Source organism: Saccoglossus kowalevskii, chromosome 12, assembly GCF_978046115.1.
Source record: "Saccoglossus kowalevskii chromosome 12, keSacKowa6.1, whole genome shotgun sequence".
NCBI classification, from domain to species: Eukaryota; Metazoa; Hemichordata; class Enteropneusta; family Harrimaniidae; genus Saccoglossus; species Saccoglossus kowalevskii.
The window spans coordinates 18,263,011-18,287,287 of NC_140652.1; the positions used below are offsets into that span (position 1 = coordinate 18,263,011).

Sequence of the window (24,277 nt, forward strand, 5' to 3'; positions counted from 1 at the left end):
TTAACACCAATGACTCCTTGATACCTTCGAATAACATGAAAATTATCTAATTAAAGCTTGGAAACGTCTCAGTTCGTACTTATTGATTTGCGCAACAGTCAAAGTCACCATCTTTGTTTATATGAGTCCCATATATCTCGCACATGCGCAGTGCGACGACTACGCGCTTTAATGATGGTTGTGTTCAATGCAAAATAAATCAAACTGGTATTCTCGGGAGCAAACATCTAGGTGTTTAATCATAATCGATAAAAACAACGGTCAAAAGCTAATTGTCAAGACTCCCCTGAATAGTGAAAAAGATTGCCAATTTACAACCAATTTTGCATAATAATTACCAGTAGTTAATATGCAGTAGTGGATTTAGTAATTAACTTTTTCATCACCAGTTCCATCTAGTCATCGCAAATTCACAAAATAGTCTTATTTACAGTCTATACTTTTCTTCAGAAGATTATAGAACAGAAATAGCCAATTTTTTGAGTAAAAGCTGAAAATTGACTCATATTTTATCTTTTGGTTCCAAAATTACGGGTAATTTCCAGAAATATTGAATAATGTATATATTTTGTCTTTTGACTTCAAAAATAGGGGTAATTTCCAGAAATATTAAATAAAATAAAAAAAGTGTAGACAAATTTGAGTAAGAAAGTCTGATGTTGAAAAGAGTTACCTTTGGCTTACTGGTTTCTGTTAATCTTATGATGTAATTTAAATCATTAGTAACATGGGAATCTAAACTTCTTGCAAGATTCCAAACTTTACACACCCATACATTGTCTTCTCCCCTGTAAAAAAACAAACAAACAAATCACTGTCAATGACATAGTCCCTGTTTGTACTATGGGTATGAGGTATTACATGTCTACCACAGCGATATCCATAATATCAACGAAGTTCGAGATATGGCTTGTGGAACTACAATCGTTTAATCAAGGTAGCCACCACTGAAAGTGACACCATCCGAACAGGGACTTTAAAAAAAAAAAAAAACATCAAAGAACAGCTGGAAATCTTCATAATGTGCCATTGATATAAAAAAAAAACACCTCATTCATAGTTTGCCTTAGCAGACATATTAGGAGGTAATGTCATTGTAAAACATGTTAAATTTGTTTTTTTGGGAATACCTCTTACCTTTGCTCTTTTTGCTGAAAATAGGACACAAACTTAGGGAGCTCTAATGAGAGGTCAAAGGTCTTCTGCAGCCACTTAGGCGCCTTAGGATTGTTTGGTATAGCTCTTCTTGCAGTTACAGCCAATAAATCTTTAGTTGTCAGCAATGCCTCGCATGGAAACTGATTGATGTACTTTCTACCGTCCAAACAAAGTTGTCTGTCAAACAGAAAGCTCTATTGATGAGTAACAACAACGAGAAAGATATCTAGTCATCAATTTATGTGATACTGTTTGTGTGTCTTAGTATACTATGAATCACTTCAATTTCACAGGAGTAACATTTCTCTGCGATCTCATAACACTGATTTTCAGTGACTTTCATATTTTGTCCTCACAAATGCTATAAGATAGTAAAATCGTGTTAATTTCTAGCAGTGAAAAATTGATCAGTTACAAACATAAACATAAAAAGTCAGGCCATTTCATTAAATACATAGTACAAGTGAATCATTACTATAAAAGTAAAGCCAATTTAAGGGCTCCACTTGTTTTAAATTTAATATTAAAGTCAATTTAAAGAAATACGTGTCTTGATGTTAGGTTTAGGTTGATATACATGTACTGTATACTGACCCACATCCTAACCCTAATTGCCAACTGTAATGACAAGTTAAGGATGTAGTAGACATAACAAGTATGTTATAGTTAGGCTTGATATTTTCATATAAGAATTGTCCTGAACTATAGTAAACCATATATTTTATGAAACCTCTTATCTCACACTTTCTGAAATTCTGGGTAATTTTGGATAGAATTTAATGGTTATCACGTGACTGCTAAGTAAACAAACAAAAATGTTATTTTAAAAAAACGAGTACTGCAGGAAACTGGAACTAGTTAGATGAGTAACAAACATCGTAATGTTAACCACAGGGTGTCCCATCCAATCGGGTGACAAGATTTTTGCCCAGCGAGATGCATTTATTTCATCAGACCAGCTTGAAATGTTGGACCGCGGTCACTGAATTACACTCAATTTACTTTTAGTTTATAACAAGATTTCTCGCCAACGATTATTGTTAGGATAAAACGCTCTCACCCGCATGTTTGACACTTTCGGTAGAACAGCCCATGCAAAATTCAAGCCAATGCGATACCCAGGGAACGCAGCGTACTCGATAATGTAGTTCACTAATTAGTCCGTTTTCATTTGGCAGAAACGGCAAATAACCTTTCCACTGAACAAACTGGCCAATATTTTCAGTTTGGGACGTCGTTTGAGAAAAAATGTTACGCTCGGGCGAAGAGTATACTTCTATTTTATAGATTGTGTGGTTCAAGTTACAAAGTGATCAAGTGTATCGTCAATATTCAACGTAAACCAGGCTCCAAAGCACTGGCGAGACTCGTTCATCGAAATAGCGTTGTACAGTTACTAAAGATAAATTACGTAATCCTATGCGCATACAAAGGTTGTTTATTGACTGGACATAAGTGAGAGATTATGGTTACTTCCTTAGTAACCGGGGACCGCACGACTGGGGTTATTGTGGCAGCTACTGCAATTTTTAATGTAGGCCAACTGTGATCAGTGTAAATCGCCGCGTGTTTTCTACACAATGTCCAAGTTGCCGACAACGATCATATCGGTCACCCCCCTTAGAAAAAAAAAAATATATATATATAATAAAATAAAATGAAATGTGCCTTCTTAATGTAGATGCAGGCGTGCTAGCTGGAGACGAGAGATAGAAACAGCTCGATCCGACAGAGTATGTGTTTCGCTGTTCGGTCGAGCGGCAACCGGGACTGGCGTAACGATTATTCAATTGTATTTATATCTCAGTTTCTTACTGGATATTAAAATTTAGTTGTGATAAATAATTTGTCGTTTGGGACAACGTGTGAAAAAAGTACCTTGCCATACCCAAAGCCGGCCTGTAAAAAGATAACCCTGCCTGGTATACAGGAATTATGGAGCTCCATGCAGGAAGTAAACATGCAGTACAGTTCAGCTCAGAACATTTGACGTCATAATTGGGCGGAGACAATCCGTATAAGGAGTGAGGTGATTGAAACGTTTCTTGATTTGAATTTTATTTGTTGGAGCTCTACTGACGCCGCTTCTACGAATTCCTTCTCAAGTTCGTTCTCGGCCCCGTTTTCGACTTCAACAACGTGTTGTTTATATGGTCCCCCGTGGATCGGTGCTGGTAAACCCATGTACTTGGCAAATTTTGCCATCACACGTCGGCCTTTACCGATCACTTTTCCGGTGATCACCATTTTCCTGTTTACTTGGAACTCTTTTTCTTGTTTTTCAAAAGATGTGAAAATTCTCTCGGCTGAGGAAAAATAATATTCTGAATTTGAACATTTAATTTGGAAGTGGGGTCCCCAGCCGTGCCGTGTGTCTTCCTCCAATGTCAAATCCCTTCGTTGCAACTTGAGCACCGCAATGGCGCCGAAAAAGTTCGCTATTTAAAATGTAGACATCGATCAGTCTCAGCGATCCATCTGCGTCAGCCACCCCATCATCGTCACCATGTGACGATAATTTCCTTGTTTATGCACTTCTTGACACTTTTTCTAGTTCTTCAATTCTGAGCTACATGTAGATAAATGTTGCACCGTCGTTGGAGTCCGAACTTACCGAATCGCGGTCGATGTTGTTTTTTCTGAGACGAAGTTTTGGTTCTTCGGATATTGGAGTCATATTCTTCCTTTTTTGTTCCTTTCTTCTCTAATAATAATTCTGATAACAATTTTAAGGAGCGCTAATTTTTTGATGTGTCACACACGGTGTACTAATATAGAACGATCACAGAGACAGGGCGTGCGTGCGTTGTTTCCGTTGCTAAATAGGCCAACTTATGCAAATTAGGTCAATATTTATTGTTTGCGCTCAAAGCCGATTATCCTGAAATCAAAGTGAGCGGTCTGCTGTTATAAACACATATCCTAACTTTTTTGTTAAAATTGCCTTTTTTGGGTGTACTGGTTAATATTTTGAGTGGGAAACACATCCATTGCATGCAGATAGAAAAATGCCACCAAAATAGACAATAAACAAAAAATGTATAAAATAGTGACTGTTATGTCTACTACATCCTTAAGACAAGACACATTTATAATTTACAAAAATTGCATTTAAATTGCATTCTTATATATGAACACAATTTAAAATAAGTAAACTTCAATTAAAGTGAATTTAATGCTATTAGCTGTATTCAAACAGGGAAGCCACCAGAGATAGCAGATTCCTTAGCATCTTTATCAAAAGCACTGCTTGAAAGACGATAGTGCTCTAGATATGATAGTTATGCATTTATGACCATATATGGTCACTGAATATATTGATCAGATCTAGTTTTCAATATCTTCTGTATAACACTGTGTGAATGTTTCTATCTGCACAGTGCTTCTGTATGGATATACACACAGATGGACATTAACCACTATATCCCCCACCCACACCAGTGGATAATCAATGAATTCACTTTATGTGATACCTGTAAAAAAGTGTGAGTGTGTGCATGTATGGGGAAAGGGGGAAAGTACGGTACAATTTTTAATAATATTAATATGATTGTACAATATCTTCCCCCTTTACTAAACCTAAGCTTCGCAAACATTCCTATGTTAAGTCACAGGAAATTCAACTTTTCTTTAAATAAACTAATTTCAAACACACTTCTATTTTGAATTGCACTGTAATTGAGTTATTAAAGTCCAATTAAAATGCAACCCTATATAGGAAAGCGTTCTAATCGAGTTCATATCACAACTATTTTAAAAATTAATTAAACTATATTAAAGGTGTCGTCACAACGACGGTAAGACGTGTATGTGAGTGTAGGGGTGCATGTTTAGGGGGTGGCCGGGTGACTTGGCATTTCAAATGTTTCTATACTTTTGTTCATTACACTAATAAATGGGGGTAAGTTACAGGTCAATCGCAGGTAGCATACAGTGTGGACAATGTAATTGTAAATGTGAATAACATACATGGCTAAACAAACTGTTAACTACATTTTGTCACGTTTGGCTCTGAACACAAAGAAGAAATATCTTTTTTTAAGGTTCATTTAGACTGACCTAAATTCTGGCCTGGTCTCGATCAATATTCCCTTCAATGTCCTCGTTTTTTTTATTTTACTTTAAAATTGTTGTCATTTTATCTAGATTTTTCATGAAAATTGATTTTTTTTTTCTAAAACTCATATAAAAATCCTAAAAAAATTATAAACTCTTGAGTGCTATGTTCAGAAACTTTACTTTTTATATCTGAGGAATAAAATTTAAAGGAAAATATAAGATGCTGGTTTTGCTATACCATTTTTTTTGGCTCATCAGTAAATAACGCATTGCTGTGACAGTACCCCCCCCCCCCCCCTCCCGATGGTTATAAATAATGTAACTGCACACTTCATTGGACATATACAAGGTAACCGCAGGTCAAACACAGTACACTCCATAACAATTTAAAACTCTGCACAATGGATCATACCACTATACAGTGGGGTGACACACTACCCATCCTGGATGAGATGTATGTGGCACACCCTACTTTTATCTAAGCGTTTTTTAAATCTTCTGTGGACCTCTCTCAGATTTGTTCATTTTGTAATGATATCTTCTATTCTCTAATTCGGGTGAATATTTTTGTCATTTTTGGTGAAAAGTGATATTTTCGACTTCTTGTTAAAATCCGCAAGCTCGATTTCTTTGATATTACATATATAGGTACTATATGTGGACCTCTCTCAGATTTGTTCATTTCATGATGATACCTTCAATTCTCTAAGTTTGGTGAATATTTTTGTCATTTTTTGTAAAAAGTGATATTTTCGTCTTCTTGTTGAAAACAGCAAGTCTGATTGCTTTGATACTATACATATTGTTCATTTTCTAACGATACATGTATCTTCAGTTCTTCAATTGAAATGTGTATAGCTAACAGCAGAGCTATCTCAGCTGACAGGCCGCTTGTTTTAAAATGCTAATTCTGTGACTAATATGATGTCCCTCCCCTTTACCGCAGTTGGAGTTTGAACTTGGAAAATTGGCATCATATGACGAGAGTTATATTTGGAAATCCTGCTCTGTATGGTGGCACGAATGAGCTCATCAACACCGTGAATCAGGACTAGTTTGGATTTCCATTATCAATATAAAATTTTGAACTTGGTAAATTAGCATATGATGAGAGTTATATTTGGAAATGCTACTCTGTATGGTGGCACAAAGGAACTCATCAACACCATAAGTAGGAACTATAGTTTTGGATTTCCATTACTGTATGGTGAATGTTGATTTGGAAATACAACTTTGTATGACTTATACACCCATGGAAATTATACCCTGTATGAACTAAACACACAAACTCATCAACAGGGGGGTGCAGATATAAACTGGAATGGCCCAATATGAAATTACGTGCAATACTTTCAATATAGCCATGTTAGCAGCACGCAGATATTATTTTTATATAGTTTTCATGTGTCAGTGTGTCTTAGGGTTGTACACTTTTTTGTAAATTATCTTCTTTTTTCAGTTTACATATTCCACATAGTTTTAGGAAAATGTCTCTTTTTATTGTACAAATTGGACGCATTGAAGTCACTAAGAATAAGTTGTTTGTCTAGGTTTTTAATAACAACATAAAATGTGAAATTTTTAATCTGGGATTGTCTACTTTAAAACAGAAGCTTAACTCTATTATTTTTTTAATTGTAATTTTGTTAACTATTGTATTTAACAAATGTGTCTACTAACACACTGGTTATTGGCCTTATATGGCTGTTGTGGTTGTACTGTGACAGTAGTTATAAATACAGCTGATGTAACTGCACACTCCATTGGACATATACAAGGTAACCGCAGGTCAAACACTCCATAACAATGTAGAACTCTGCACAATGGACTGTACCATTATACAGGGGGTGGCACACTGCCCATCCTGAATTAGACGTATACGACACACCCTATATTTATCTAAGCATTTTTTAAATCTTCTGTGAATGGAACACCAAGGAAGTCTGAACTAGAGTGTAAGCATATGTGAATAATTAAGTTTTCCACAAGATGTGATCAAGAACGGACGCACATTCCAAAATGGCTTCCAACATTTCAGCCGTGAAAGATCAGATCAGGGACGACATGCTGACCTGCAGTCTGTGCTTAGAAACTTTCAAGACTCCTAAAGTTCTACCATGTCTACACACCTTCTGTGAGCACTGTTTAGAATCATGGGTGGAAGAAAGCACTGGTAAGTTGACATGCCCATTATGTCGCTTTGAAGTACCTGACAATAATATCCAAGCATTACAAACAAACTTTATTTTAGTCGGGCTCAGCGATTATATATCAACAGTTAAAGATATCGCAAAACAAGATGGCCCATGCGGAGCTTGTGATCAAGGAACTGCAGTCACTCGATGTGTCGAATGCTCCCAAAATCTTTGTAAAACTTGTACAGATGTACACAGAAAATTAAAGGTCACCCAGGGTCACCAAGTTATGGATCTTCAGCACTATGTGTCGGAAGAGTTCACCGATGTTGAAATACTACAACCGACTGTATACTGCGATCAGCATGAACGCATCCCTATTGAGGTGTTCTGTAAGACCTGTCAGTTGGCGATGTGTACTAAGTGTGCGCTTATTGAACACCCACCACCTGAGCATAAACATCAACATTTAGAGCAAGCAGCTACAGAAGGCAAAGATCAATTACGTCCATTAATTGAACAACTAAAGAACACTATTGTCAATGCTGATGAGGAAATCAACAATCTTGGAAAAGAGATAACCAAACTGAAACACTGCTGTGAGAACACCGAAAAACAAATTGACCAGCACGTAATGAAAATCATTGATCACGTACTACGAAGACAATCAGAAGTGAAACAAGAACTGAATACCATTCTTAATCATGAAAAGGAACCACTAGAATCCAAGATGAAGGAGCTTGAGTTGACGAAAGCAAGGTTGGAGAGTGCTGCGGAATACGCAGAAAACCTAATGAAGTTTGCTAGTCCTTCTCAATGTTTGCTCTCACTCAGAGGTATAGTTGACCGAGTGAGTGACGTTTTGAGAACAGAAATCACAGACACTCCAAATCATGATCATGTCATTTGGTTCATTCCAAATAATATCATTATAAAAGAAAGCATTGGCTTGGTAACCCAAAACAAGTTGAGTCTGAACGTAGAGGGACTCAGAAAGGTCATCAACGCAGGACAGGACATGCTACTTGCAATCAAATTTAGAGCTGGAAATCCTGCCTTATGGGAGGACAACATAGAAGTGGAAGTTCAGAGGCCGGATGGAGAAACAGTAATGTTTCCTTTATACTCGCAAAGAAGGTCAGTAGTAAATGTGAACTTCAAACAAGAGGGCATGCATCTGTTAACAGTAAAGCACAGCACCCAGCTAGAGAATGAAAACTACCGGTACAAGCCATACGAGATTACAGTTATCCCAGCAGCAGGAAGTGTTTTTTGCATTGGCTCTAAATTTTCAGCACCACTATACTTGAAATCTCCCTGCGGAATCACGATCAATCACCAAGACAACTTGGTTATTGCTGACACAGACAATAACAGAATTCAAACCATAGATTGGAAAGGTAATTGTCTGTCATGGAAAACATTTAAAACATTCCCTAAACCATTCCAGCCTATCGATGTGAGCGTGTCAAAGGCTGGCAGACATTTTGTTACTGATACTGGCAACAAGCAAATAGTCGCATTTGATGACACAAACGATATGACCATATTTGGTCAAAATGAGGGCATTGATCCCTGTTCGGTGCAACTGTCCAATGATGGATGTGTTCTAATAACTGGCATACAGAAAGGTAAACACATCATCTCAAAATACGATGAGGATGGCAAACACATCATTGACACACGAAATAAAGGAACTAAAATTGGACAATTCCAGAATCCGTACTCCATCACAGTGAATAGCAAGAACCAGATACTCGTGTCCGATCTCGGAAATCATCGCATACTCCTCCTCGACGCCAACTTCAAATACCTGTCCTGTTTTGGGTCACGTGGAACGGGAGACGGAGAATTCAATTACCCACATGGAATTGATGTGGACGGCAATGATAATATCTACATCTGTGATCCTAACAACAGAAGAATATGTAAATATTCCCCTGATGGTAGATTTCTATGCCATATTGGTGAAGGGTGGGTTGACTTTCCAACTCGCATAGCTGTCAGTAAATTCTACCCGATTCAACTAGGAGTGATTGAAGGAAAGACAAATTCAATCAAAACATTTTACTTGTGAGGAAAATTTTAACTTAAATTGTGAGTTAGGGTACATGTGACAATGATTTTCTCAAACTTTTTGAGGCTGTTAATAACAGCAGGGATTTTGAAAATCTGCAAAATATAAATATGTCACTGTCATCATTTTTCAATTTACATAATACTGCCAGAGCTCAGTGAATCTTAATTATTCAGACCAAAGCATTGATGCAACTCATCTCTGACTCCTAACGAGTACCAATAATAAATTAAAGTACTACTAATATGATACATAATGTCATTCATACATACATGTTACTATAATTCAATTGTGGTTTATAGGATGTCCATGATTTGAGGATTTAAAGTCTCACAAAACGCTGGCCAAAAATGGTTGGAATAAACACTGCGAAATGTTTAATCTAGGACTTTAAAACAGAAGCTTAAGTCTATTATTTTCTAATTGTAATTTTGTTTACTGTTGTATTGTATTTAACAAATGTGTCTTCTAACACACCACTGTTATTGGCTGTAGTGGTCGTATTAAATAAATAAAATAAAATAATAAATAATTTAACAAGTTGATAATTTGCTATACTGAATTTGTTTTACCATGCTATGACAAGAATTATTTTATCCAGAATCTCAGGATATATTTCGTACTTACTTAAAATCCTTGAAATGTGCTCTTATCCATAAAATATCTGCATCAAGTTCATCTTCTACTAGTATAAACTTGGGATGTTTTAGATAGTCTGTGACTTGCTGCACATCAGTAAATACTTTGTAACAACCATCAGTACGGGGTGTTAATAAGCAATTATTGACATCATCATCTGTGGGAAACGTCTCACTGAATACACTCTAAAAAAAACAATGAAATAAGTCATGTCAACAAATATTATTGAAATATATTAACCTTTTTTTGTAAAAATTCAACATTACACACTTCTTTGTGTTTAACGCATATCCGAAGCAAATTGAAAGCAGCAATGCATGATGGGATTTATTGTAGTGAAGACAAATAATAATAACTTAGTGGATAAATTGTGCAATGTAATTTGGTCAGCATAACTCACGAATGTAGTACATTTCAGATTTGATTTTTTCTCAAGTTACTGAGGAGAGAAAAGACTTTTGATCAAACAAATTTACCAAATTTAAGACACGTAGTAAGAACGATCTTTGTGAAATTAGTGTGATTTATTCATTCAGATTTCAGAAACGACACTAAATAAATGGGAGCCTGGATCTGATCCTAGAATCTACATATGTACCATGGATTAAGAATCAGTTCATATTAATTTGACTTTACTCACGCCAAAATATGACAAGTCTGGTTCAACTTGCTCTGTGTCGATATCTGTCAAATTGGTATGTTTCCATGGCAGCAGAGCTATTTTTCTCTTCAGTGGGTCTTTGATATTAACTGCATAATCCCGGGTTATCTCATCTGCAATGCAAAATTAATAAATTTGTCATAATACTGTAAATATTTTATTTTCGATTAAAATTACTTTTTGCTGAAGGGATGAAACAGTGAAAATAAAATACGGTGAACATACTACATGTATTTACCTATACTTTACAAAACGCTCAAAAAGTCTATTCAGCAAAAATTAATCCCAGCTATAATTAAGTATTTTATTTTGTATGCTTTATCATTAAAATACCTGATTTTGTATTAATTATTTTGACAGTAAATACACTTGTCATTCACATGCAATTCTCAAAGATGGGGACAGATTATCGTGAAGAAAAACGGGTGTTAATCCAGAAAACCTAGTCTCTTCTTGGTCTTGGTAATGTTTGTGAGATCATGACGTAGCCCTGGTCTTTGACATATCACGCCTTTCCCTTTAAAACTGGCTTGGGAACTAAAAATGGCTCTCCATAGAACGCAGTCATTAGAGTGATTAAGGGAACTACCAGTATGCCATTAAAAACATTTCAATATTGTATTTACAATTGACAGATTATGGGTCCGGATTCAGGTGAGTGAAGTCATCAACATAGAAAGAATGGCATGACATATGACGTATGTTACAGAGGAAATAAAGTAGTTGCAGTAAATAAACCACTGGTGATGTACATAAAACTTGTACAGTACTAATGATATTCTACGATGGTGTGCAAAAATGGTTCAACAATAGTAACCACCAAAAAGTAAACAGATATGTGTAATTACAATACAATACAATACAATTTTATTTCACCAGATAAATTACATTACAAAGTACAAAACGAAGATAGAGATATACATAACTATCTGGCGAGGACAAGAGAGGTAGTTCTAGTAGAACTAATCTAGTCTCTAGCCCTTGCATATTCACTGATAGCAGAAAAAAACTGATAAGGACAGTGAAATCATAAATCATATTAATATATTGTTTAAGAGTACATAATACATAAGGAGAAAAATTATATGAAATATGGTGGTAATAGTGAAATGACAATACTGTAAATTGAATGATAGAGAAATAACAATAAAATTGATGTTCAATTATTTAAAAGAAATTGTTTTAGGGTAAGCTTGAAGCGATTTCTTGATGTTAATGTTTTAATGGAAATTGGAAGATCATTCCAGTGTTTTACTAATGAATATGTTAAACTGTTTTTAGTTGAGCTTAGTTTTACTTTTGGAATTTCAAGTTTGTCAGAAATAAGTGAACGTGTCAAATAAGAGTGAGAGATTGAAGAGGCATAATGATCCAGAGAACAAGCATAATGATCGCCCTTCAGGTCATAAATAAACATGCACGTTTGGAACTTGCATAATTTATGCACATCAAGAATGCCCAATCTTTTAAAGAGTTGTGAGCTACTTGCACGGGGATTTGAAAAAGTGGCTACTTATTTGAACTGTAAACTTGTACTTGTTAATTAATTACCGGTAATGACTGTTACATACCATATTGCTCTATTAAAAGGGCATCTCCAACAGAAAAGAAAAAAATATCTCTGTTTCTTGTTTCCATGCGCATCATTTTTTTTCCTTCTAAAGCATTCCAAAATGCGCTCGTACTCGCACTTGTCTCAAATTTCATTTATTGTAATTAAAATAGGACTTATTTTGACCATGGACACATCTTAACATATGCGACACCAGTAGAATAAATATAGTACTCATTGACAGGCAGATCGCCGCAAACCAACCGATCTGACACATACCGCACGTGAAACAATGGGAAAAGTGGTCAGAATTAGGCGAGGGTTCTCCGAACCCGCCTATTCACATAGTTCATACCCACCATAGACTCCGGTCAGTCAAAATGACTATTTTGAACTGTAGGCATTAATCAGCGATTCTGCCGGTGACGGAGAGATAGAATGTAGGTCAGGGGAAGCCCCATGACGTCAAGATTCTTTTACCCCCCTTACGTCACGAACCCATGTGACTGAGGCCACATGGCAACGCCATCGGTAGCCGTCCATCACTCTGGTTCCTTTCTTTCCGCCTCGAGGACTTAGACCAACGCGACGGAAATAGTGGGGAGGTTGGGGGGGACCTGCAGTCTATGGTGGGTATGAACTATGTGAATAGGCGGGTTCGGAGAACCCTCGCCTAAATTCACTACGTTCAATTACCCACCATATACTCCGGTCAGTCAAAATGACTATTTTGAACTGTAGGCAGAGTCAGACACCGACAGGTGGCAGGTTTTTCCGAGCAAACAGAAAAAAAAGGAGAATGATGAAAGACTTTTCCCCAGTCCGGAATGAAAAACAAACCCAAAAACCTAAGTTAAGACCCAAAAAAGGTGGTGTCTTACCTTGCCTGTGCTGTCCCCGAAGCAAGAAGCCAATGCTGCTGTGGTGACAGAGTTCGGTGTGCCCGAGAAAGCTAGACCCAAGCCGAATTCGAGGGTGATAAGCTTGAAGTAGGACCGAAACAGTTCGCATGAGGGCGTAGGTCGACAGAAGCGAAACCTGGGAGGTTCCAGGAAGTGCTAGTGGAACAGACAATCTGCCCGCAAAAATGCTGAGACTGACTTATCGCCTATGCGCAGAGACCCCTGCGGTCGTTCGGGCTGGGTCAGCAAACAAGGCCTGACCCGCTACGACAGGGCCTAACCTGAAGAGACCCTGCTCAATAGATTGGGTGTCTCTTAGGTAGTAGTAGATGAAGACGTTCTGCGTTCTCCAGAAGCCTGCCCTCAGAATGTGTTTGAGGGGGGCACCTGACGCTAGCGCTAGTGAGTTAGCAATCGCACGCACCTCATGTTCTCGTACTTGGTGTCTCTGCAAGGTCTGTGTTGAGGAGGATAGTGTATTATAGACCTCCAGTACAGTCGCAGTAATCCACCTGGAGACGGAAGTCGGGGAAGCCGGCTTATCCTGTTTGCCAAGGCCGTAACACAAAAACATGTGTTTGGTTCCCCGTCTAGAAAACCTGGTACGGTTCTCGTAGCAACTCAGCGCTCGGACCGGGCAGAGAAGCAATTCCTCCTGATCCTCCGGGCCGACAATATTTGCCAGCCGGGGGATGACGATCGGTTGAGGATCGTGTCCTGGGATTTGGTTCTTGGCGAGACACCCGATTCCTGTCTTTAGTACAACTTGATCGTCCATAAAAGCGGCACAACCGTCCGCGAAGGACAGTGCGCCTAGCTCTGAACAGCGCCTACCTGAGGCGAGGGCCAGTAGGAAGACTATTTTCCACGTCGAAAATTTGAGTGGTGCTGATTGGAGAGGCTCAAAGGGCGGTCTGCTTAGAGCAGACAGCACAGCCGACGAGTCCCAGTTGGGCGGCTCCCTTGTATGGGGTCTTGGCGTCTGGAAAGCAGTAAATAGTCTCCTAATAATAGGACAATCGGCTAGTCTTGTTCCCATACATTCTGAGTGGTGGGGGACAAGACCGACCTGTAGCCAACGCTCGCTGCGTAGGACAAACCCACTTTGTCAAACAGGTGGACGAAGGAGCCTGCTACCTGGCCAATAGAGGGATGGTATGAATCAATCTCCCTTCCGCTACACCAATCAGTGTATGCTTGCAGCCTAGAAATGTAGGCCGCATAGGTGGAATCCCTGTTCGCCCTGGCCAGGACGTTGGCAGCCCGCTCAGATAAGGCTTTCGTATGTGCGGGTTTTCTGAGAGCCTCTATGCATGTAAGTGATACCTGCTGGGCTCGTTGGTAGTGCGTCGTCTGGTTGGGACGGCCAGTCCGGTAAGTCCGGAAGCACTGCTGGCGCTTCGACTAGCATTTCCAACAGAAGTGGAAACTAGGCCTTGCTTGGCCAATTGGGTGCGACCCATGATAATATGCGGGTGTGCACCTGTCGAAGTTTTCTCCGGTGTCCGGTAAACTAGCGGGAAGGGAGGGAAGGCGTACACAACTAAGTGGGTCCACGGGGCTAGCAAAGCGACCCTGGCCCAGTCTCCTGGAGTCAGCAGGAGTGTTACGTACGTCGGCAGCTTGGCGTTCTGGGGTGCGGCAAAACGGTCCAACCTTGGATCGTCCCACAGCCGAAACAGCCTGGAGGCTACCCACTGGGGTATCAGCCACTCAGTCTTCTGGAGACTGAGCCGCCCTGAAAGGGCGTCGCCAGACTGTTCCTCAACCCTGGAAGGTGGTGTGCGGTTAGCTCCACATTGTATTCCAGGCACCAAAGGAGGATTTTGCTCTGCTAGGACTGACAACGATGGGGAATGCGTCCCCCTCCTTCTTGAAGGAGACCACCATGGTAGTACTAAGTACACTGCTCTCAGTTCGAGCGGGTTGATATGGTAGTCCCGAAACTAATGCGGGGGCCATATCCTTGGGCTTGTTGGCCCGATAGATGTGCTCCCCAACCCTGGGGGGAGGTATCTGTTACCAGAGCCATACCTGCGGCGAGCGGGCCCAAGGGGCTCCCCTGTCCGAGGTTGGCCAGTGCCGACCACCAGGACAGGGCTTCCTTCACTTGGTCCGAGATCGAAACCCGCCTATCTAGTTCCCATAGGAGAGCTCAGTGTTATAATAAGCGTTATACCGGGCGGCTGCGTAGTGCGGCCTGGGGAACGACCCTTCGAACCGAGGTCATCATTTTGATGATCCGTATTAGTTCACGGAGGGACACAGAGGGAACGCTGACTAGGCATTCAGCTAGGCTGCTTAGCGCTAAGCAATACGCTTGAAATAGCTAAGCCAAGCTTACCTCTGTGTCAAAACTCCATGCCCAGGGACACCAACTGCGTGTTGGGTCGAGGTGGGACTTGTCGATTTACTAACGAGCCCAACTGGTGAAGTAAATCTCGTGTTAGCCAGATGCGTTTGGCTATTACCCCTTCCTGGGTTGTAGGTAACCGGAAGCCTGGGTACGGATTGAGGTGTACCGACATCTGGTGAAGCAGCAGCACTACCTGTTTCATCACTCTGGTGAACACGTAGGGCGCTGTGCCTAACCCGAACGGGGGGCACCCGAAATTCGAATACTTGGCCCAGCTGGGCGATTCGAAGGAGATGGCAACACGCTGGGTGCATCGGTACGTGCAGGTAGGCCCCGCTTAAGTTTAGCGGGGCTAGCCAGTCAAAACGGTGGATGGAGAGAAGAACCCTGAATGGTGTCTCCATGTGGAACCGATCGAGGAGCACGCACTGATTCAGTCTGCCTAGGTCCAAAACTGGACACCTGCCACTTGTAGATTTGGCACTACGAACACATTTGGGTAGAAGCCTGGCCTTAGTTCCGGCTGATGTACCCTGTGTATGGCGTCTTACACCAGCAAACTGCTACTCCCTGTCTGATTGCTTCCGCCTTGTGGGAGTCCCCATGGCAGTGCCCAACAGGGGAGACACTGACGGGGAGAAATGGAGATTTCAGCCGTATCCCGTAAACGGATGTCACCACCTGGGAAGGTCCAGGGGTCGGTCACCCGCCGTCTCCAAACCGGACTACACCGGCGCAATCTGTGTACGACAGGGATATGTGGCCATGTGTTCGGCAGTTGTGGGGGGGTGTGCTCCCTTCCCCCATGAGGTGAGTTCCCCAAGGCCTGAAGTAGTCACTAAGTTGTGACCTGGCCATTCACCAAACATGGGTCGTCTTCAATTGGCAAAGACACCCATGGAACGCGGCTATCCCCCTTTGCCTGGTTTGCCAACTTCGTGGTACCGGGGTCTGGGGAAGGAGCCTTGGAATCCTGTTGGGGGCGTTTTGGTCTCATCCCACGCTATGGGGTCTGATCCGGAAACCACACCGACCGGGTAGCGTTTGGTCCAGTGGGAAGTGTTGCCTAATGTTATCCCCACCCGGGGGCCCTAAGCATTACATCCTCCGCGGCTGACCAGCGCCGCCCATCAGGCGGACAGGGAGAGACTTGCCGACGGGGTTGGTTTGGATCCCGACGCCTGTGATCCCATAAGCGTTGAAGCAACCTTAGGTGGTCACTTTAGGATCAGGGGTGGGGTATATACATCGTATCACTGGGATCGATAATACTCCGCCTCACCCCAAAAACGTGGCTCACCGAGTCAAACAGATGGAAGATACTGAGGGACCGCCCGGAGTACTGGCTGTATCCGACGCAAGCGAACTGCATCTCCTTTCACTTTAAATATGAGGGAGGGAGCTTGTTCGACTGTGCGTCTCATGACAGGGTTGGTTCCCTCTGGGGATGCCCGTGGGTCGGTAAGAAGGGAGTCAAAACCCACAGCGGGGACCAGACACAAGGAAAAATTTGTTACCGTTGTACCGTTACCGTGTGACTAACCCTAGCTGGCTGAAAGTAGGGGGGGGGGGTCAATGTGTGCCCTGCCTTGCAAGCCCTGCCCCGAGATCGGAGACTTGGCTGCCAGCACCCCGTTGGCATTTAGTGCCCGAGGATCCAGAGAAGGACCAGTGCAATTAGCCTGAGCCTCGGCCACCCTCCAAAATAGTGGGAGAGCCCTGCCTGGGAATGGGGGTTCCCCGGAAGAGACGTGTTTGAATGCAAACATGCTTTCGTGTCTCTTCCTGCTTGCCCACCGAGGGGACACAGTGGAGACAGCCCGCTCCGACTGCGTCTGATCTACCCGGCCTGCCAGGGACACAATTGCCCTGACAGTCTTTCGACCAAAGCCCTCAACTTGGAGGCAAACCCGGCGTCGTGTGAGGAAGGGCCCACAAAGAGACCCACAACGAGCCCCATAGGAGGAAAGCCTCCAGGGGAACAGCCTCGCTGCAGCCGGTAAAATCGGGTAAAACACCGCCTGAAAACACAGATTGTGAGGATGCCCTCCGATCAGCGGGGGAGACCGAGAAAAAATATCGGTACCTCCGCCGTCGGGCCTCTTACTCGACGCCCCGGTACATGAAGTACCGGTAGCCAAGCGTGAGGACTTTCCACTCATGCAAAACACGCAACTCACTTTAACCGATTTGTTTACTGGACGTGCGACCGTGCTGTGACGCGGTCAGTCTCCGCGATTTGATGGCTCTGAAAGAAAAACTCAGGCCTCAGAACTCCAGTGAAAAAAACACGCTTCTACGCAAAAACCATGAAACCCGCCCGTAGCTATGACAAAATATCTCGGATGCGGGTTCTATGCTGGTAAATTCTGAATATAACCACTGCACGGTCGATTCGAAACACGAGGAGACCAGAAAGAAAATGGCAGCGAGCCCTGGTGCTGTCATTACATCTATATATTGCTAAATAAATTGAAAATAAAAGACGACATGCATGAGGTAAACGAATTACAGTTGTAAAAGGTGCCGCCATGAGATCAACATGCGACTACGTAGTGGCGCTGAGTTTGGTTTCTTTGTTGTGGAAAAGCATAACACACAAAGGGGAAAACGACACGAGGGTAAAAAGGCTAGAAAAACTTATCCTACCAGCTAGAATGTCGGATGCCGCGGCTGCGGCGACGACCCACGCTAGAAACCCGGACAGGAAAAAGCAACAAAGCCAGGCAGAGCTGCTCAGAATCATTCCCCGACAAGGCGGAGAGAATTGAAGAGTGATGGACAGCTACCTATGGCGTTGCCATGTGGCCTCGTGACGTAAGGGGTAAAAGAATCTCGAGGTCATGGGGCTTCCCCTGACCTAGATTCTATCTCTCCGTCACTGGCAGAATCGCTGATTAATGCCTACAGTTCAAAATAGTCATTTTGACTGACCGGAGTCTATGGTGGGTAATTGAACGTAGTGAATTTATTTCCACATTGTTTCAACACAGGTGGCGCTATTCGGTTTGTTTGCGGTGATCTGCGTGTCAATGCCAATATTGAGAAAAATTAGACCTTTGACCTCCCAATTTACATGCATTTTAACCCTTTTCCGGTCAAGTCGGTGAAAAACCGACATCAATATGGGTAATGCTAGAATTTACCACTCCAGCTAGCTAACTGGTTAAGTCGTTGAAAAACGGCCTGCTATTTAGGTTGCTCAGACGGTCAAGCGTTTATAATATGTTGTACGGAACCTGATATTTTACACTTGCGAAATTATGGAGGGAGAGAATTTGTTTTCGATTCCGTCAAGTCAAATAAATTAACCAAGTAATAAAGAATGTAATTCTATACTCTTGTCTGCTCATTTCACTATTTTACCGTCACAACGCGATGTTTGCGACGACGTAAAAAAAACGCCTTGACCACATTGCAAACTGCAGCATTACAATCGTATTTGAACGACACGATTCACGATTATAACGGTAGTAACATATTTTGACCAGCTTGGCAAATAGTCCCGGCACTTAGAATGAATAGCATGACGGACTCAAACGGCTGAGCTTGGAATGTCGGCAATCACCAACGTAAAATGACCGGGACAGCTGGTAGGAAATATTCAAGTCCACGTGATTTCACCGTCTGAGCTAGCATATGCAATTCTATGTGTATGCAAATTGTAACCAATCCGTGTTCGAAAAAATAACATATTTATTTACATAACAATAAATATTCAAATTGTGGGGAGATGCAGTCTTGTGGACATCTGGTCGTTCAGTATAAATATGGCCGAAGAAAGTGAGATAAAGCCCAGACTCGCTGTGTGCCTCCTTTCCGACACGTATGTTAATATGCCGTCCTATACAGATGGGAAGCGTTTTATGAAGGCAAGAAGGAAATTGAAGAAAACGCGTCAATCGTGCAGTGGCACGGGGAGTGATAAGTTTGACATTGACACGACAGATTTTTCACCAGCAAAGCGTGGGAAAAGGAAGAAATCCAAAGCAGAGGAAACATTTGACGTCGGTGAGTTACCAGCCGAACGTACCACGGACACCGGTGATAATAGTCCACTCAAGAAAAGGCGTAAAAAGAAAAAGAACAAACGCAAGTCAGAGACTGTCTCCTCTGTCAATGAACAGGTGACTACAGAAGAAAGCCGTTTGAAGGACTGCGGGGGCAAATTAGGGGGCAAACCAGGAGGCAAGCGTAAATCGAAGACGAACCGTAAAGTGGTTGAATCGCCAGTTGCCGACGAAGCAGATGCCGAAGAAACGGGAGTTAATCACGCTGAAATACAACGTGCCGTCGAAGATGTGATACAATTTTTGCAAGACAATGTTTGCGATTCGGAACCGTCGACATCCGCCACAACTGTCAACGCAGAAAAGCAGGGGTCTGAACATATCGACCAATCGAGTATACAACAAAACGTCGATGTCACCAAAGAAATGGCACAAGAAAATGTATGCGATACAGAACAATCAACACTTGCGAGTTTCCCCGAAAAACAAACTATAAAAAAACGTGTTGTGTATGCACACGCATCGCCAATGGACACGCGTGATGATGAACTTGTATTGGATGAAAAAACAGGTGAACTACGACACAAAATACCAGATGACTTCATAGTTGCAAATGACGACGATACAGATTCAGAAATCGATGAAGATCGTGCTGAGAATGACGATTTTTTAGAGCAACGTTACCCACCTGTACTCGATAGCGACATTGAAATTGAATCAGACACAGAAATTGGTGCTACATTCGATTATGTTGCCTCCGGCACTGGTGAATGGAGAATGGCCACGGAGGAAGACAGCGATATATTTACCATTCCAGTTTTTGAAAACGAACCTGGACTAACTTTCGAACTGCATTCTTATGCTCGTGAGGTGGAATATTTCTACAAATTTATCCCACCAGAACTGATAGAACTGGCTTCTACCAAGACTAATAAATACGCCAAATATCATCAAAAATACATTGCAAAAAAATTAAATGCCCGCTGGCGTAATACAAATTTCAGTGAAATGCAAGCATTCTTTGGTGTGATGATATGTATGGGTGTTGATCACAAATCAGCAATCGACGATTATTGGTCGAGTGACCCCTTTCTGCAGAACATGGGAATTGCATCAGTAATGACTCGGGCCAGATTTCAAATGCTAATGCGTTATTTCCATTTAGCTGATCCAGTAAATGACCCACGGCGGGATCCTGACATTGAACGTCATCGTCAACGATCAGAGGCCGAAACCCGTACTCGAAAATTGTCAGCGATATTATCAGATGGGACAGGAAATTTTGATTGACGAGGGTATGGTGAGATTCAAGGGAAGGTCCATGTTTAAGCAGAGATTGCCCCACAAACCCGACCGTGAAGGCTTCAAAATATGGCAGGTGTGCGACTCGACAACGTCTTACATTGCGAACTTTGAACCGTATTTGGGAGTGAAATATAAAACTACCAATGAGGGAAGAAAGAAAGAAACTGGGACAATCAAGAAGACTGTGCATCGGTTGTTACAGCCCTTCACAGAAAAAAAACATTCTTTTCTGTGATTCGCTTTTTACCTCAGTTAACACAGCCTTGAATTACAAGACAAGAAAGTGCACATGGTCGATAGTTTTAGCAGACGAAATCGGAAAACCATGCCACCGCAATTAATTCCTGAGGGGAAAAGCAAGAAGCTGAAATTGAAAATTGGTGAAATGAAAGCAGCAACTAGACCGGACGACACTATCAATATCACTGCATACCAAGATGACAGCGCACAGATATTAATTTTAAATACGGTCTACCCCCCGCTGGCTACTTCGACAGAAGCAGTAGATGACGAGAGACACGTGCCTGTATCGTTACAATGTTACAGACAACACATGGGTGGCGCGGATTGGTCTAATCAAAGGCGAAAATACTATCACACGGGCCGAAAAAACAATCGTTGGTGGATCTACATGGCCTGTTACCTCATAGATGTTGCATTGGTCAATGCTTACGAATGTTTCAAGGCATTGAATCGCACGACTAAAGTAACTCACAAATTCTTCAATATCCGCACAGGAAAACAACTGATTGGTGGACACTCGAGTAGAATTCAAAAGTCCATAAGAGAAGTTGGCTCCCTTCCAAGTAACACGTCATTTATCCGTAGTGAAAACATGGATTCGCACGAAATATGCAGACTACCCGGGCATCAAAAATCATGTAAGCAGTGCAGCAAGGACGGGAGAAAAACAGCGAGTGGCCGATTATCAGAAACATCGAAAGGATGCCCAATTTGTAAAGTTCACTTTCATGCGGGCGAATGTTTCGCTGCTTTTCATCACAACATGGTACTGAGGGGAAACACACCGTGGGAACACAAACACGAAATACGGAAGAGCAGCCCTCGACATCAGGCAGACGCATGAGAGCAGCCCGCCGGGGTGGACGACTAAGAAAGGCGTACAACAAATAAATTTGGGACTTATTACAGCGTCACGAACTGTACAATAGTTTGAGTTGGTGAAAATACTTTATCGTTAATTTAGTTTCATGCTAAATCAGTATTTATACGTTTTAATGTCAGGATAGTTCATCGGGTCTAGTCGGTGGAAATACGTTTCTGCGTGAGTATATATACACGCCAAGTCCCTGCAGTTACGTTCTCGCTAGTTCGTTTTATTTCAAGTCGTTAAATATACGTTGAAATATTTAGTTAGTTAGGGAACTGATCATTACCACCAAGCCGGTTTCCTGTGAGTCTCCTGCGGCATGCGTGTCTTTACCGTACCGGCCGCTGCTTTACCGTACCGGCCGCTGCTTTACCGTACCGGCCGCTGCTTTACCGTACCGGCCGGTTCTTTACCGTACCCGAAGGTCATTAGCCGTACCGGCAAGGCCGTTACCGTACTGGCAGGAGACAATTCACACTTCTGACAAGTTAATTTATGCATTGATTTTTTCGGTTTACCGGTAAAATGCCGACCTGTTTAAATTTCAGTTTTATGCACAGGATCGCCAGAGAAAGCAAAACTGTAGAATTAATTTGAGTAGAATTTGTTTAGTTTGTAGTTATAGTCTGTTTATAAATCATTTTGTTCATGTTTGCTATGCAGTAGCTTTCGAGGTCAAATACACCACCAGGTCAATTTGTTGCATCTTTTTATTTGTCAGAGATTAAACTTTACCATTATTATTGCACAATATTTACATTCAAGTTGCGCGTGATAATGCTACACATGATTTTTGTGAGACCATGGAGCTCCCAGTACGTCCATGTGAACTGTTGGATATGACTACAGACGGAACTGCGTCTTTATTTTATACGATATTTTTATTTTTTTTAAATTGGGGTCAGTGCTCCCAAATCAACTGAGCCGACAAAGTGGATTACAAAAATAACAGTTCCATGAAAGTGGCAATAGTTGTGTTCACGTTACACGAAGTACGGGCTAAGATTTAAGCTGATTTAGGCTTAGATTTAGATTTATATTTGCATTTCGGCTAGACCCAATTGCGTCCACGCACAGGGAGGGCCAGTCGTTAGTATGGGCTAAGGGGTGCCATTAGTTGGTGACCTTTGGTAAGCCGCTATTTACGAACGAAAAATGAATGATACGCGCGAGGTTCTATTTCTGCCGCTGGCATGTTTCGTTCTAATTTTGAAGCGACGTACACAGGAACGCGAGAGAAGACGGACCACTTATTTGGATGCACATAAACAGTATACAACGGCGTAACAGAATACAGAGTTTTATTAATGCATGTCATAGACAGCGAACCAAATTTATTTTGTCTACGATTGGAGCTGCTGTACTCTCTACCACAGTGACCCGATTAGTGTGGAAGCGAGCGCGGAGTAATGACTGGTGGAATAGTGTCGTTATACGAACATGGGAGAATTTTCACACCCGAAGGTTGCCGCAGAGGGCGCTTAGCCCTGGGCTAAGCATTCGCGCATACGTCGTTAGCCCGTGCTAAGGTCTAGACCGCGTCTTAAATTCGGATCAGATTTAACCCGTACTTAGCATTCCTTAGCCCGTGCTAAGCCTTCACGCACGTTTTCTTAGCACGGGCTAAGGAATTTGACCTCTTAGCCCGTGCTAAGGAGCTGTGCGTGAACGCAACTTATATTTGTGTATGATGAATCCTGAGTCGGTAGTTTTGGCATGTAACCTAATAGTTTTGGTTATTGTTAAAAATGCACAGTGCAGACGTAATTTTGTTTTCATTTTTTCACTTTATCTGGCGCCAGTGCACGTGTGCTTGGATGTTTTTTTATTCAGTGATTGGGCTAAATATTTGACGATGTTGCCAACGTATTCAACATACGAAAATAGCATGTGTGTGCGTTTGCGTGAATGATAGATGCAGACGAGATTTCTCGTCGCAACGCGTTTTATTAGTTTATTTCCAACGCGAGTGGTCGGCGCCTTTGATTGCGTTTAGTTTGTTCTTTCATTCGCAAAATCTATCGCTGGCACCGTTTATTTTGTTATGTCTCACAACTGAATGTCCAAGCTGACTTGGTATTGGCTGTAATTATATTTTTTTTGTAAAACAAAAAAAAGTCCCGACCTTTCCAGTCTAAATCGTATTCTGCCCCAAACCAAACAGCCCTTTTCAGGGCCAATCACATGTTCCAAAAAGAGATATACCGGCACACTTGCACACTCTGTTTTGTTATAATAAAGTTACATTGGGGATTGTTGGAGGAGGTATGTAAATATCCCCCCCCCCACTCCCTATATTTAGGGGGGGGCTA

General features: G+C 41.8%; 2 protein-coding genes across 2 annotated transcripts in view; one reads left to right on the plus strand and one right to left on the minus strand.

The window, feature by feature from the left end:
* Positions 1-24,277, minus strand: part of LOC100368869 (tubulin--tyrosine ligase-like protein 12) — a 47,767-nt gene that overhangs the window by 7,182 nt on the left and 16,308 nt on the right. Inside the window, exons 5-8 of the mRNA XM_085506465.1 lie at positions 10,709-10,842; positions 10,057-10,253; positions 1,138-1,335; positions 674-788 (exon numbers count right to left, since the gene is read on the minus strand). Of these exons, the coding sequence (XP_085362591.1) occupies positions 674-788; positions 1,138-1,335; positions 10,057-10,253; positions 10,709-10,842 (644 nt within the window). The remainder of the gene's footprint in view (positions 1-673; positions 789-1,137; positions 1,336-10,056; positions 10,254-10,708; positions 10,843-24,277) is intronic.
* Positions 7,159-9,977, plus strand: LOC146735590 (E3 ubiquitin-protein ligase TRIM71-like). The gene has a single exon (XM_085506464.1). The coding sequence runs from the start codon at positions 7,237-7,239 to the stop codon at positions 9,427-9,429; it is 2,193 nt and encodes a 730-aa protein (XP_085362590.1). The 5' UTR covers positions 7,159-7,236; the 3' UTR covers positions 9,430-9,977.